The sequence below is a fragment of the Sapajus apella genome, unplaced genomic scaffold (assembly GCF_009761245.1).
Source record: "Sapajus apella isolate SASKATOON/1434 unplaced genomic scaffold, GSC_monkey_1.0 scaffold22, whole genome shotgun sequence".
Lineage (NCBI taxonomy): Eukaryota > Metazoa > Chordata > Mammalia > Primates > Cebidae > Sapajus > Sapajus apella.
Genome location: NW_022436962.1, coordinates 10102829 through 10116150, shown reverse-complemented (window position 1 = coordinate 10116150; position 13322 = coordinate 10102829). Strand labels below are relative to the sequence as shown.

The 13322-nt window shown below is 47.2% G+C and overlaps 1 protein-coding gene across 1 annotated transcript in view; it reads right to left on the bottom strand.

Annotated features, from left to right (window-relative positions):
- The window catches only part of RASSF5 (Ras association domain family member 5), a 78333-nt gene that overhangs the window by 36838 nt on the left and 28173 nt on the right, over nucleotides 1–13322 (bottom strand). Inside the window, exon 2 of the mRNA XM_032289025.1 lies at nucleotides 11164–11285. Within this exon, the coding sequence (XP_032144916.1) occupies nucleotides 11164–11285 (122 nt within the window). The remainder of the gene's footprint in view (nucleotides 1–11163; nucleotides 11286–13322) is intronic.

Below are 13322 nucleotides of genomic sequence, written 5' to 3'. Positions count from 1 at the left end.
CTGCAATTCCTGGGAGAAAGGAAACAAATAAGTTGATCCCTAGATTTAGTCCCAGTTTATTTCCAGGTGTGATGTGGAGGGTGCACTAAGTTGGAGCCTGGAAAACTCCCTGAAGCTGAGGTGATGCTGCTCAGAGTCTAGGGAGACCAAGGCAGCCCGAGTTCACAGGACAGAGTTACTAAATGGAGACAGCTGCAGAGAGACAGAACTGCAAAGGCCCCCTGAAGTCTTCACCTGGGTACTGATCAGTGTGTGCCCAGAAGAAAGACTCAGGCTAGAGAAAGACCACCCAAAAGGATTACAGGTAGCAGTGTCTGCCCTCATACAGGGCAGGAAGAGTGCCTGTTTCTATGAGCCATACCAGAAAACCTCATGATTTATTAGGCACTGGGTAGAGTGCAATGGCGCGATCCCGGCTCACTGCAACCTTTGCCTCCTGGGTTTAAGCAATTGAGTCTTACCTTAGTGTGGGAAATAACTAGCCTTGGACTGAGCACTGTTCCAATCCTGACAAATATTAAAGAGAATCTTAAAAAGGATCGAACCACTTCTAAGTAATTGAACTAAGTCCTAGAACAAAACTTAGGAATAGTTCCACAGGGCTGGGTGCAGTGGCTCATGCTTGTAATCCAGGGACTTTGGGATCCTAAGATAGGAGGATCACTTGAGGCCAGGAGTTCGAGATCAGCCTGGGCAACTTAGCAAGAGACCCTGTCTTTAATACTGACCACAGCTGACACAGATATTAGCACTGGGCAAAGACATTAACAGCTATAAGTATATGCTATTTATTCAAAAAGTTAAGTAGAGTCATGGAAAATATAAAAAACCTCCACATCAAACTACTAGAGATGAAATTTACAATGCCTTTGATGGGTAATATACTAGATGGAGATTAATGGCAGATTAGACTTTGCAGAAGAAAAGATTAGTGAACTTGAAGACACAGCAATAGCAATGATCCAAAATGAAGCACAGGCCAGGTGCGGTGGCTCACACCTGTAATCCCAGCACTTGTAAAGGCTGAGGTGGGTGGATCACCTGAGGTCAGGAGTTCACCACCAGCCTGGCCAACATGGTGAAACCCTGTCTCTACTGAAAATACAAAAATTAGCTGGGCCTGGTGGTGGGTGCCTGTAATCCCAGCTACTTGGGAGGCTGATGCGGGAGAATTGCTTGAACCCAGGAGACAGAGGTTGCAGTGAGCCGAGATTGTACCATTGCACTCCAGCCTGGCAGAGCGTGACTCCATCTCAGAACAAAACAAAGCAAAATGAAGCACAGAAAGACAAGAGAATTTTTTAAATGAACAGAGAAGTACGTTGTGGAACAAATTCAAGCAGTCTAATATACATGTAAGCGGTGTCCTCAGAGTGGGGGAGGATAAAAATATTTGAAAATAATAATACCCCCAATGTTTCCAATTTTGATGAAAACTATAAATCCACAGATCCAACAAACTCGATGAACATCCAATACAAGAAACATAAAGAAAACTACAAAAGGCACATCGTAATCAATTGTTCAAAACCAGTGTGATATGTTTGGATATCTGTCCCCACCAAATCTCATGTTGAAATGTGACCTCTCATGTCAGAGGTGGGGCCTGGTGGGAGGTGTCTAGGTCAAGGGGTCATATCCATTATGAATGTCTTGGTGCCCCCCCCCCCCATGGTAATGTGGGAATCTTGCATTGTTCCTTCATGTGAGAGCTGCTTGTTCAAAGGAGCTTGGCACCTCCTCCTCCCTCTCTGGCTCCCTCTCTCACCATGTGACATGCCACTGAAAGTTGAAAATATATTAAGTTGAAAATGCATTTAATACACCTCGCCTACCAAACATCATGGCTTACTCTAGCCTATCCTAAATGTGCTCAGAACACTTATATTTGCCTGTAACTGGACAAAATTGTCTAACACAAAACCTATTTTATTACAAAGTGTTGAATATCTTATGTAATTTATTGGATGCTGAACTAAATTATGGTTTCTATCAAATATATATCTCTCTAGCACCATCTTAAAGTTGAAAAATCGTAAGTAGGACCGTTGTAAGGAGGGAACCATCTGTACATCTTCAGCTTATCACAGTCTGCCTGTCAAGTGATACTATATTATTTGAGTGACAGATCATCAGCCGTTAGATTCTCATAAGGAGCTCGCAACCTAGATCCCTCGCATGCGCAGTTCACAATAGGATTCAGGCTCCTCTGAGAATCTAATGCTGCCGTTGATCTAACAGGAGGCAGAGCTCAGGCAGTAATTCGAGCCATGGGGAGTGGCTGGAAATACAGAGAAAGCTTGGTTTGCTCTCCAGCTGCTCACCTCCTGCTGTCCAACGTGGTTTCTAAAAGGCCAAGTGTGTGGCCCTGGGGGCTGGGACCCCCGACTTGTAGTATATATAAAAACAAAATACAGGACAAGAATGATACAAAGGTCCATAGAGGAGAAATGGAAGGATACTATTATGAGGTTTTTCTTTTTTTAAATTATTTTTTATATAAAATAGAGACAGGGTCTTACTATGTTCCTCAGGCTAGTCTTGAACTTCTGGGCTCAAGTGATCCTCCTACCTTAGCCTTCCAAAGTGCTAGGATTACAGGTGTGAGTCACTGTGCCTGGCCAGGTTTTTATACTATACATGAAGAGGTATAGTATCACTTGATGGGCAGACTGTGATAAGCTAAAGATATACAGACGTTTCCCTCCTTACAATGCTCCTACTTATGATTTTCAACTTTAAGATGGTGCTAGAGAGATATATATTTGATAGAAACCATAATTTAGTTCAACATCCAATAAATTACATGAGATATCCTACACTTTGTAATAAAATAGGTTTTGTGTTAGATGATTTTGCCCAGTTACAGGCAAATATAAGTGTTCTGAGCACATTTAAGATAGGCTAGAGTAAACCATGATGTTTGGTAGGTGAGGTGTATTAAATGCATTTTCGACTTAACATATTTTCAACTTTCGGTGGGTTTATTGGGATGTACTCCCATAAATTAAGGAGCATTTACATACTGTAAACGCTAAGGCAATCACTAAAATAGCAAAACAAAGGGTTAAAGCTTGTAGGCAACAAATGGGATAAAATGCAATCATAAAGTTATTCAATTAATCCAAAAGAAGTCAAGAAATAGAAAAAGGGAGCCAAGAACAGACAGAATACTCATAGAAAACAAATAGCAGGCTGGGTGTGGTAGCTCATGCCCATAATCCCAGCACTGTGGGAGGCTGAGGCAGGAGGACTACTTGAGCCCCCAATCACTTGAGACCAACCAGCCTGGGCAACCTGGCAAAACCCCATCTTTACAAAAAATACAAAAACGTTATCCAAGCATGATGGCGAATGTGTAGTCCCAGTTCCTCAGGAGACTGAGGTGGAAGATCACCTGAGCCCGGGAAGTTGAGGCTGCAGTGAGCCATGATTGCATCACCGCATTCCAACCTGGGCGGCTGAACGAGATCCTGTCTCAATAAAAAGAAAAGAAAGGAAGGAAAAAAAGTAGTAAGAAGATAGACTTAAAATCTAGCTATATCAATAATCACAGTAAATGCAAATGATCTAAATACTCAAAGGGCAAAGATGAGGAGGTTGGTTTAAAGAAAAACAAGGTCCAGCTATTTGCTGCCTATAAGAAGTGTTCTTTAAATATAAAGACACACACAGCCTAAAAATGAAAGGGTGGATTAGGGAATGCCATGCTAATGGTAATTAAAAGAAAGGTGCAGTGACTATGTTAATATCAGACAAAGTAGGTTTCATAGTAAAGAATGTTAACAGGGATGAATAAGGTCATCTCATAATGATAAACAGGTCAATTAACTAAGAAGACATAATAATCCTAAAAGTAGCCGTATGTGGTAGCTCATTCCTGTAATTCCAGCACTTTGGGAGGCCAAGGTGGGAGGATCGCTTGAGGCCAGGGGTTCAAGATCAGCCTGGGCAACAGAGAAAGATCCCATCTCTACGAAAAATTCAAAAATTATCCAGGCATGGTGGCACACACCTGTAGTACCAACTACTTGGGAGGCTGAGGCTAGAGGATCATTTGAACCCAGGAGTTCAAGGTTACAATGAACACCACTATACTCCAGCCTGGGAGAAAGAGTGAGACACTGCCTGTTAAAAAAACCAAAAATACAAAAAGTGTATGCACCTAATAATGGAGCTTCAAAATACAGGCATATTAACTGTAAAGAGAAATAGACAAATCCACAATTACAGTTGGAGGTATACCTCAACAAATGTCAGCTACTGTTGTTACCAGTCACAGTTCAATTAACATGTGTTGAAGCTTTCAGAAGAGACCTGAGACCCTGCACCTCCTGGGAGCTGTGCAGGTAGGTCTCTCACGCCTGTTAGGGAGCCCAGGGCCTCAGGCAAGGACTCATTCCCCCACACCCAGCTCCTGCCCTTTTAGGCACGTGTCTTCTTGCTCTCCAGCTCCCCCATGTGGTCATCCTGGGTTCAACATGTGGCTGTTGGGCTGAGGGACGAGGGAGGACTGGCCACAGGAGCTTCCTTTTCTCAAGGGTCTGGAAAGGTAGAGACTGGGTTAATGGAGACAGTGGCATGTCTGCAGGAGGAAGCAAAAGGCTGGGAGCCAGGAAACACAGAACTCCAAGCCAGCTGAGTCACCACTCTGCGGCAGGGGCTGAAGGGTGGTTGCAGCAGGGGCCCTGCTAAGGCTTGACGGTGGCCAGATGTGTATTTGTGGGTGTTTGGGGTTGGGGGTGTAGGCAGAAAAGGCAGCAGGGACCTCCAGGGCTGAAATGCTGGCTGCCCGGGCCAATCTATCTGGAGACCTAGAAGCCATCTGTCCCTTTGGTGAGTGGGGACAGGGCATCATCCACAGGGTGGAACAGTGACTTGGGGCCTCAGTGATAATCATAAGCCTTATAGCAAAAAATGTCCACCCAAACCACAGAGTCGTGTTTTTATACCCAGGACAGTAACCCTACTTTCTGGTGTTTTGTAGAGTTCGCAGAGCCAGACCATAAGGGTTGTGTGTACTAATCTAGATTTACACTCATTTTGAAGGCAATGGGAGGCCACTGAGGGTTTTCATCACAGGAGTAACAAAGTTAAAAAATCCAGTAAGCCCCTTAGAGGTATCAGAGATGGCCCAGGACTGTCACCTAGAATACTGCTTCTGCCCACTCACGCTCTCACAGACTTCTTACTGGAACCTCACAGGAGAAACCCGAGGCTCAGAGAAACTAAGAGACTTGTCCTGTTTCATACATCAAGTATTTTGTCTACACAATCTGGATTAGAACCTAGCTCTTCAGTTACCCAGGCCAAGGTTCTGTGTTTTGAGAAAACAGCTACTGCCTTTTAAAAATATGACACTAGGAACATATGGAAAGCATTTGGTTTTCAAACAACATAGAAACAACAGAGCAAGATTCCATCTCTAAACAAAATTCAAAAACTATCCAGGCATGGTGGCACACACCCGTAGGACCAGCTACGTGGGAGGTTGAGGCAAAAGGTAAGAGTCTTACTCTATCACTTTGAACGTCCTTCCAGGGTGAAATCTCTTTCAGTAGTTAGCCGAGCACTGCCAGGCCCTTGTCCTGCATTTACACACACACACACACACACACACACACACTCTTAGATATACATGCAAAATACAAATAGTTTGGTCCTATATATACTGTGGAGGGACCTGCTTTCTTTCTTTTTCTTTTTTTTTTTGATATAGAGTCTTGCTCTGTTGCCCAGGCTGGAGCACAATGGCGCAATCTAGGCTCACTGCAACTTCCGCCTCCTAGGTTCAAGCAATTCTCCTGCCTCATCTTCCCAAGTGGCTGGGGTTACAGGCATGCACCACTATGCCTAGCTAATTTTTTTATTTTTTAAATGGATATGAGGTTTCACCATGCTGGACAGGCTGGTCTCAAACTCCTGACCTCAGGCGATCTGCCTGCCTTAGCCTCCCAATGTGCTGGGATTACCTGTGTGAGCCACTGCGCCTAGCCAGGGACCTGCTTTCCCTCTGCACAATTCTGTATCAGTACATACAGATCCATGTCTCCTCTGGAAGGGCACCTTGGTATTTGTAAGAACAGCTGACATTTCCTTCTCAGCATCCCAGGAGCTCTTTCCACTGCTCACACTACCCCTTAGACAACCCCTGGACCCAGTGTCCTGGCAGTCCGGGTATCAGATGGCCAAAGAAAGTGGCCTCTATAGGGCAGCATCTCCCACAAATGACACCTGAAGGGACTTTAGAACAGTGTCTGGATTTTTTTTTAGACAAGGTCTCACTCTGCCACCCAGATTGGAGTACAGTGACATGATCATAGCTCACTGCAGCCTCCTTCTCCTTGGTTCAAGCTGTCCTCCCACCTCAGCCTCCCAAGTAGCTGACACTACAGGTGCACACTGCCACACCTGGCCAATATTTTTAACTTTTAGTAGAGACAAGGCCTTGCTATGTTGGTCTCAAACTCCTGGGCTCAAGCAATCCTCCTGCCCTGGCCTCACAAAGTGCTGGCATAAAAGGTTTGAACCACTGTGCCTCACTAGTGCCTGGCTTCATAAGTATTTGTGGAGTCAATTTGAGGAGTCCTGGGACACATATTAAAAGAAATTATAAGTATTCATTTAATATGTGCAGAGAAAAAATTCCTAAGTACATCAAAACAGTGATTCAAGGATATTTTAAAATTTTTCTTTAACATACGTTTATTTAAATTTAATAAAATAAGTCTATTTAAAGAGAAATGTCAAGTAAATAGTAGATAGGTGGAATAGTAGCCAGAGTCCTGAGTGTGGAAGGTCTGGGAACCGCCGTGGGAGGGGCTGGCCTTTGGGGCTGAGCGCCTGGAGCCTGGTTTCTGAGGCTGCTGCCCAGGGACTGCCTTAGTCCATTCTGTGTTGTTATGTAGGAATAGCTGAGGCTGGATAATTTATAAAGAAAGAAGGCTTATTTGGCTAGGGGTTCTTCAGGCTGTACAAGCACTGCACCAACATCTGCTTGGCTTCTGGGGAGGCCTCAAGAAGCTTCATGGTAGAAGGGGAAGGGGGGGCAGGTGTGTCACATTTGAGAGAGGGAGCAAGAGTCAGGGAGCAAGAGAGAGATACTAGGGTCTTCTTAAACAACCAGCTCTTGTGCGAACTAATAGAGCGAGAGCTCATTCATTATTGCAAGGACAGCACCAAGCCATTCCTGAGGGATCCACCCCCATGACCCAAACACTTCCCACCAGTCCCACCTCCAACCCTGGAGGCGACATTTCAACATGAGATTTGGAGGGGACACATATCCAAACTGTACGAGGGACTCTGGAGGGTCAGGAGGAAGGGGAAGGACTCTGGGCCTGCTGGCGTAAGACTTGAGCACTCGCTGCAAGGGATCGGAGTGGGAGCAGGGGTGCTTCTGCTTCTCTCTTGCAGTCTGTGCATTCCATCCAAGAAACGTGGCACCCAAGGCCAGAGGGACAGAGCTGCCAGGACTGCCCTGGGCATCAGTGGGTGATAATGAGAATCCACAGTGGTGGGCAAGACAAAGACTTATCTAGGGTCCACCTTCTCCACAGGCAGCAAAAGGACTGAATCAAGCCATCAGAGGTCTCACTTCATCGCGAGAGCACCAGGAGCCACTGAGGGCTTTTTTCATCCCAGGGGTAAGTGACATGATAGGAGTACCTCTAAGACCAGCAGAAGTACAAATTCTTTGGGGTGTAATCCTAAGTAAAAGAACTGCAGCTGTTTGGGTAACTGAGTGTGGTCTTTAGCCAATAACAACGATGTTCCCTCGCAAATGAGGCTTAAACTGGAAAAGGGGTCTAGGGTAGACTTGAGGGAGATTTGCTTGGTCACACGTGGGTATGCAAGGAAAAGTCAGACATCAGAGACCTCAGAGATCTTTCAAGAGAGACTCTGAAACCACTGGTTCTGTGGTTGACGAGAGGACAGGCAGCTCCCAGCAGCCTTCCTCCGTTTCTGATGCCTGTTTCCGATGGCCTTGTGAGTTTGCCATTGGAGATTCTGAGCTCATCACTGCCCACTTCCACACCTGGCCCCCATTCCTTCCCAGCTGCCTCCCCCTGGCGTGACAGAGACAAGACAGTTAGAACCTTGAGGTTGTTGCTTTTAAAATGTTGAGGCCAAATACTTATCTACAGGTTGATCTCAACCATGTTTTGAAAAATGTATGAATGTTCAGGAAGAACATGTAAAAATGTTAATAAAGAATGGTTCTCTCTGGATGGAGGAAAATCAATGATTTTTTTTTTCCTTAAACAGCAGAGAGGGCCGGGCACGGTGGCTCACGCCTGTAATCCCAGTACCTTGGGAGGCCAAGGAGGGTGGATTATTTGAGGTCAGGAGTTTGAGACCAGCCTGGCCAACTTGGTAAAAACCTGTCTCTACTGAAATACAAAAATTAGCCAGGCATGGTGGAGCACACTTGTAATCCCAGCTACACAGAGGGGCTGAATGAGGCAGAATTGCTTGAACCCAGGAGGTGGAGGTTGCAGTGAGCTGAGATAGTGCCACTGCACTCCAGCCTGGGCAATACAGTAAGACTCCATCTCAGGGGAAAAAAAAAATCAGAGAGGAGAAATGCCACCAAGATGAGACCCCCTAAGCCATATATACCTGGAACTAGCTGAGCTCAGATCTGAGCCCCTGCTCCCTTAAATCCCCCAAGAAAACAGCAGTGGCACATGAAGTTAGGTCAGCCCAGGTGATGACGTCAAGGTGAAAGAAAGCTCCATCTTGAGATTCAACAGAAAATCAAGCCAAGGCGGAAACGAGCACAAACAGGCTTTTTAGAAGAGGCGAGTGGGCCTGGAGCGTGGCCCAGGTTTTGTTGATAGAAGGCTGGGTCCTGCCCCTGTCCTCCTGAAGCACGCTGTCAGGCCTGTCCAAGGCAAACACAGCAGCAGCCTGATCCGGCCGGCCCAGGAGCAAACCCCACACCAGGCTGTTTGCCGACTGGGGGCCGTTCAGCTCCCATGTGGGGTTACTGGCTCCTTCCTCTGCAATATTTCAGTGGTGTTTCTGCTCTAGACAAGTCCTGATTTCACTTGCCAGAGGGTTCCAAGGTTGACTCCTCTCTCCAGCAGCAGAAAGGGGATCATTCTGTTTCCAGAAACTCAGACTTGTAAGCACCTCTTCACTGCTGATATCTGGAAGAGGAGACAATGAGTCCAGGCAACTCCAGGCCTTCCCCGCCTTTTGCCTGCCACACTTGGGAGCTGGCGAACGCGCTCCAGGGCGGGGTTTCTCAGTCGTGGCCCAATTGGCATTGGAGGCCGGATAATTCTTTGTTGTGGGGGCTGGCTAGCAGCATCCTTGTCCTTTCTAGAAGTCAGCAGCATCCCCTAAGTTGTGACAACCAAAAATGTCTCCAGACTAACGTCTAGGGGGGGCGAGTAAAATAGCCTCCTTTTGAGATCTGCTGCTCTACAGGAAGGAATAGAAAGAGACCCAACAAGGAGACCCAGGAAGCAGTGGGGGCAGCCAGGCTCCAGGGTGGGGCAGGGGCAGGGCTGAGAGCAGGAAGGAGAGACACTTGGGAGCTCCCAGAGAGAAAAGCAAATTGGAACCAGAAAAGGCTGTTTCAATAAGATTTTAGGCAATGTTGCTGTATGGTGTGCTGTGTAACTAACCTCCTCCCTCATCTTCTGAGGAAAACTTTCAGGTCACATCTGCATCACCCATCAGTGCTTTTGGAGACCAGATGTGCCTCCCCTCCTTTCCCTGTCCCCAACCCTAGATGGACAGGTTCTTGCTAAGGGCAAGGCCCTTCCAACCGGCCTAGTTACATTCAGGTTCCCCCAGAAATAGTTACGGTTCCAATGTCAGTGAAGGATGTACAGAATTTTTAAATATACATTTGAGAACCAATACGGTATCACCCTTATAAAAACATATGTCATTCTTGCTTTCTAATAATTCTTTTTCCAGGGAGAGAGAAAGGCATGGGGGAACAGCTGGGAGGCTGGTAACACCCATGGTGAATCAGGCATTTGAACACTGTTGATTGTGTTCCAGAAAAATCACATGATGGCTACTCTGGAGACCTGGGGCTGCTCGTGAGTCCCCATCCAGCACCTGGGCCCCCAAGTACGGTTTCTGAGAGCACCCTGAGATTTTCCATCAGATACACAGGATATATCTGCTTAAAGTCACACTCCCCTACCCCACTGTGAGCACTGGATGCATAGAAGCCATGTCTGTTCTCTTCATCATTAAGCCCTCAGCCTTCCTGGGCCCTGGCACATGGTGAACACGCAAAACTTATTTGTTAAATGAATTAAAGGATGATATTCTAGGAAACTTCTTACTTCCCTGACCGGCAACCTTCAACTCACACAGTAAGGCTTAAACATCACATCCTTTGGGAAGCCTTCCCTGATTTCTCCCAGCAGAAACAATTGTAGTATATATCCAAACACTCGGTTCATACTTTTATTGCAACATGCATCACAGTATATGGTATTCGTAGGCATTCTGCCTCCCTTGCCAGAACGTAAGCTATCTGAGGATAAGGACTGTGATGTATCATTTATTACCCCGACTCTCACCCATGCTTGGTACACAGTAGACACTCAATAAATACTTGTTCAATGCAAGAAGCAATAGACACACTCCTCTGTCCCCATTCTAAATCCCAGAAATCAAAGTTCAGATACATCGCAGTTCAAGTGTCTTTACAAAACCCAGAACCAAGAGTTGCTTTGGACACCAATTTTCTGGTTCTTTAACACAGGGAGGGAACATTTGCTCAGCCCCTCTGGAGGTTGGGCTGGCCTGGCGGGACAATGTGCTAGTGATGCGTCAGCCCCAGCATCTCCACTGTCTCATGGCTATGAGGCCTTTAGGGACCGTCAGAAGGCTTCTCTGGAAGCCACCCCACTGCTTACCCATACCCACATCTCTGGCTCAGAGCCCTAAGCCACAATAGGCTCTGTACTTGGGGAGAATTACAAGGGACTTCTGAGCATCTTCAGAGTTCCCTGTGCCACTGCCCCTAGTCCCCTTGGAAAAGGGTATCTGAGAACTCCAGCCAGTGCACGTGGAATCTGAGGCCTCATGCCACCTCCTGCTCACCAGAGCTCCTGGGAGAGAAAGTGGAGCCTGGGGCACCTGCAGAGGCTGTTTCCATCGTGGTCCATGAGCTTTGCCACCTACCTGGCTGAAGGTCAGGGTGAGGGTGCTTTCTGGAGAAGATCTGTCCCAGAATGAACCCTCCTGCTGACTGCAGTCCAGCTGGATCAGGCTGCGGCACTCTGGGTGACAGGTGAATTTGCAGTCTGGAGGGAAAACACCAAAGGGAGATTAGGGGACAGGCAGGACTCCTCCCCACTTTCACCCAGAAAAACAACCCAGGAGACTGCATTAGTTCCCAATGGCAAGAGCAGCACAGGAGAGAAGTGGAGGGTCAGGAGACAGCATGAGAATACACCCCGTTCTTGGAGCCTCCAGGAATGGTGCAAGTTAAGTGCTTTACATGTTTGCAAACTGTGTTTGCCTGCATTGCTTTGTGTCTCTGCGATCATTATTATTTCCATTTTATGGACAGAAAATTGGGGCCTAAAGACTTAGTGACTTTCTTGAGGTCAGATATTCTGGCTCCCAGACTGGTGCTCTTTCTGCCACTTTACATTAATCATCAGGGGTCATGAATCCCTGGGAAAGGACTTGACTTTTCTGGGCCTTGTATTGCTCATCTGTAAAATACAGGTTGTGCATCCCCAAGCTGAAAATCAGATCTCCCAGATGCTCCCAAATCTGAAACTCGTTGAGCACCAACATGACATTCTAAGGAAGTGCTCACTGGAGCATTTAGGATTTTTGATTTTCAAATTTGGGACACTCAACTGGTATCATACACATTCCCAAATCAGAGAAAAGTCCAAAATCGGAAGCACTTCCAGTCTTAAGCATTTCAGATAAAGGATATTCAGCCTGTATGGGTAATAGCTGCCCTGCCTGCTTCTGGTGATCAAGGAGGACATATCTTGAAGAATTAAAAGTGCTTCCACAGACAAAGGCATTATCATCAACAGGAAGGGCTCTTACCCCTCTCTGACCTGGCCCGGCTAGAATGTGGGGATGCGACTCTGAACCCAGCTGAAACAGCCCGCAGACCACACCCCAGATCAGGGGATTCCGTGAGGAAGCACATTCCATCAACAGTGTTTACTCCCATGGAGGCAGAGACTTAGTGACCAGAGTTGAAAAGAGCCTTGGAGACTACCTTAAAGATGGGGAAACTGAGGCCAGAGAGAAAACGTGAGGTGCCCAGTGACACACAGCTCATCAGTGGCAGCACCAAGGCTGCTAGTATTTTCCAGCTTTCTCAAGGGCTCTCTCTGGAGCCTCCTGGCCGAGGAGAGATGAGGTCAAAGGGGGCAGGAGACATGGAGACTCAGCGAGGCGAGGGGAGGGCAGGGCAGGGGAGCAGGGGTGGGGGGAGTGAAGAAGAGGTGGCAGCAGAAGAAAGTAACACAAGTCCATCTGAAGGCAAAATGCGTCGGTCTGAGGTCTGGTCCCCACAGGTAGCTGCCGGGTCAGTCGGGTAACTTGTCCCAGAGAAGTCTGAGCTCAGCCAGAAGGCCCAGCCTTCCAGGTGCTGGACACTCATGAATTTTCCTTCCTGATTGTGAAGGCACGTCGTGAGGATGGGCTGGGGTTGGGTGGGCTTTTGTGGCAGGAGACATAACAGCCTGGGCTTGATTGCAAACCCGGGGATTAGGGGACCACTTTTGGTTGATAAGGGCTTAGGCAACCCCAAAATGCTTTTCCTTCCTTCTAACAAGCTCCAAAAATTCAGTACCTTTGGTGTCTATTTTTAAAAGCCGCCATAGCACACTCTGTCTTGGGGGAGGGGTGGTGGCCCTTTTTCTCCCTGCTTTTGGGGAGCTTCAGAATGACATCCGCCCTCCCCAGCTGTCCCTACCCTCAATCCCCCAAACATAAGCACATGGGCTATGTTCCTTGCACAGGTTTTGCCACTAATGTCTGCAGGGGAGCACCCTGACAAATGTGGGGACATGCAGAGACCCCAGAACCTTCTTACCTGTGGCCTGGACCACCTTTCTGCAACAGCGTCTGGAAGCTCTACTACTCATCTCCCTTGTGCTTGAAAGCGAGGCCCACTGATATCCTCTCCTTCAGAGCCCACGACTGTCTTATCCTCCCTCCTCCTCTCACTTGGAGACAGAATGAATGCAGTCAATTCCCCGGGGCATGCACCCATCTACCTGCAGGTACCCACATGCATTTCTGGGCCCTCCGTGGGAGACCTCTTGCTCAGCACAGAACAGCCTCCTCTTTAATAAGGTGAA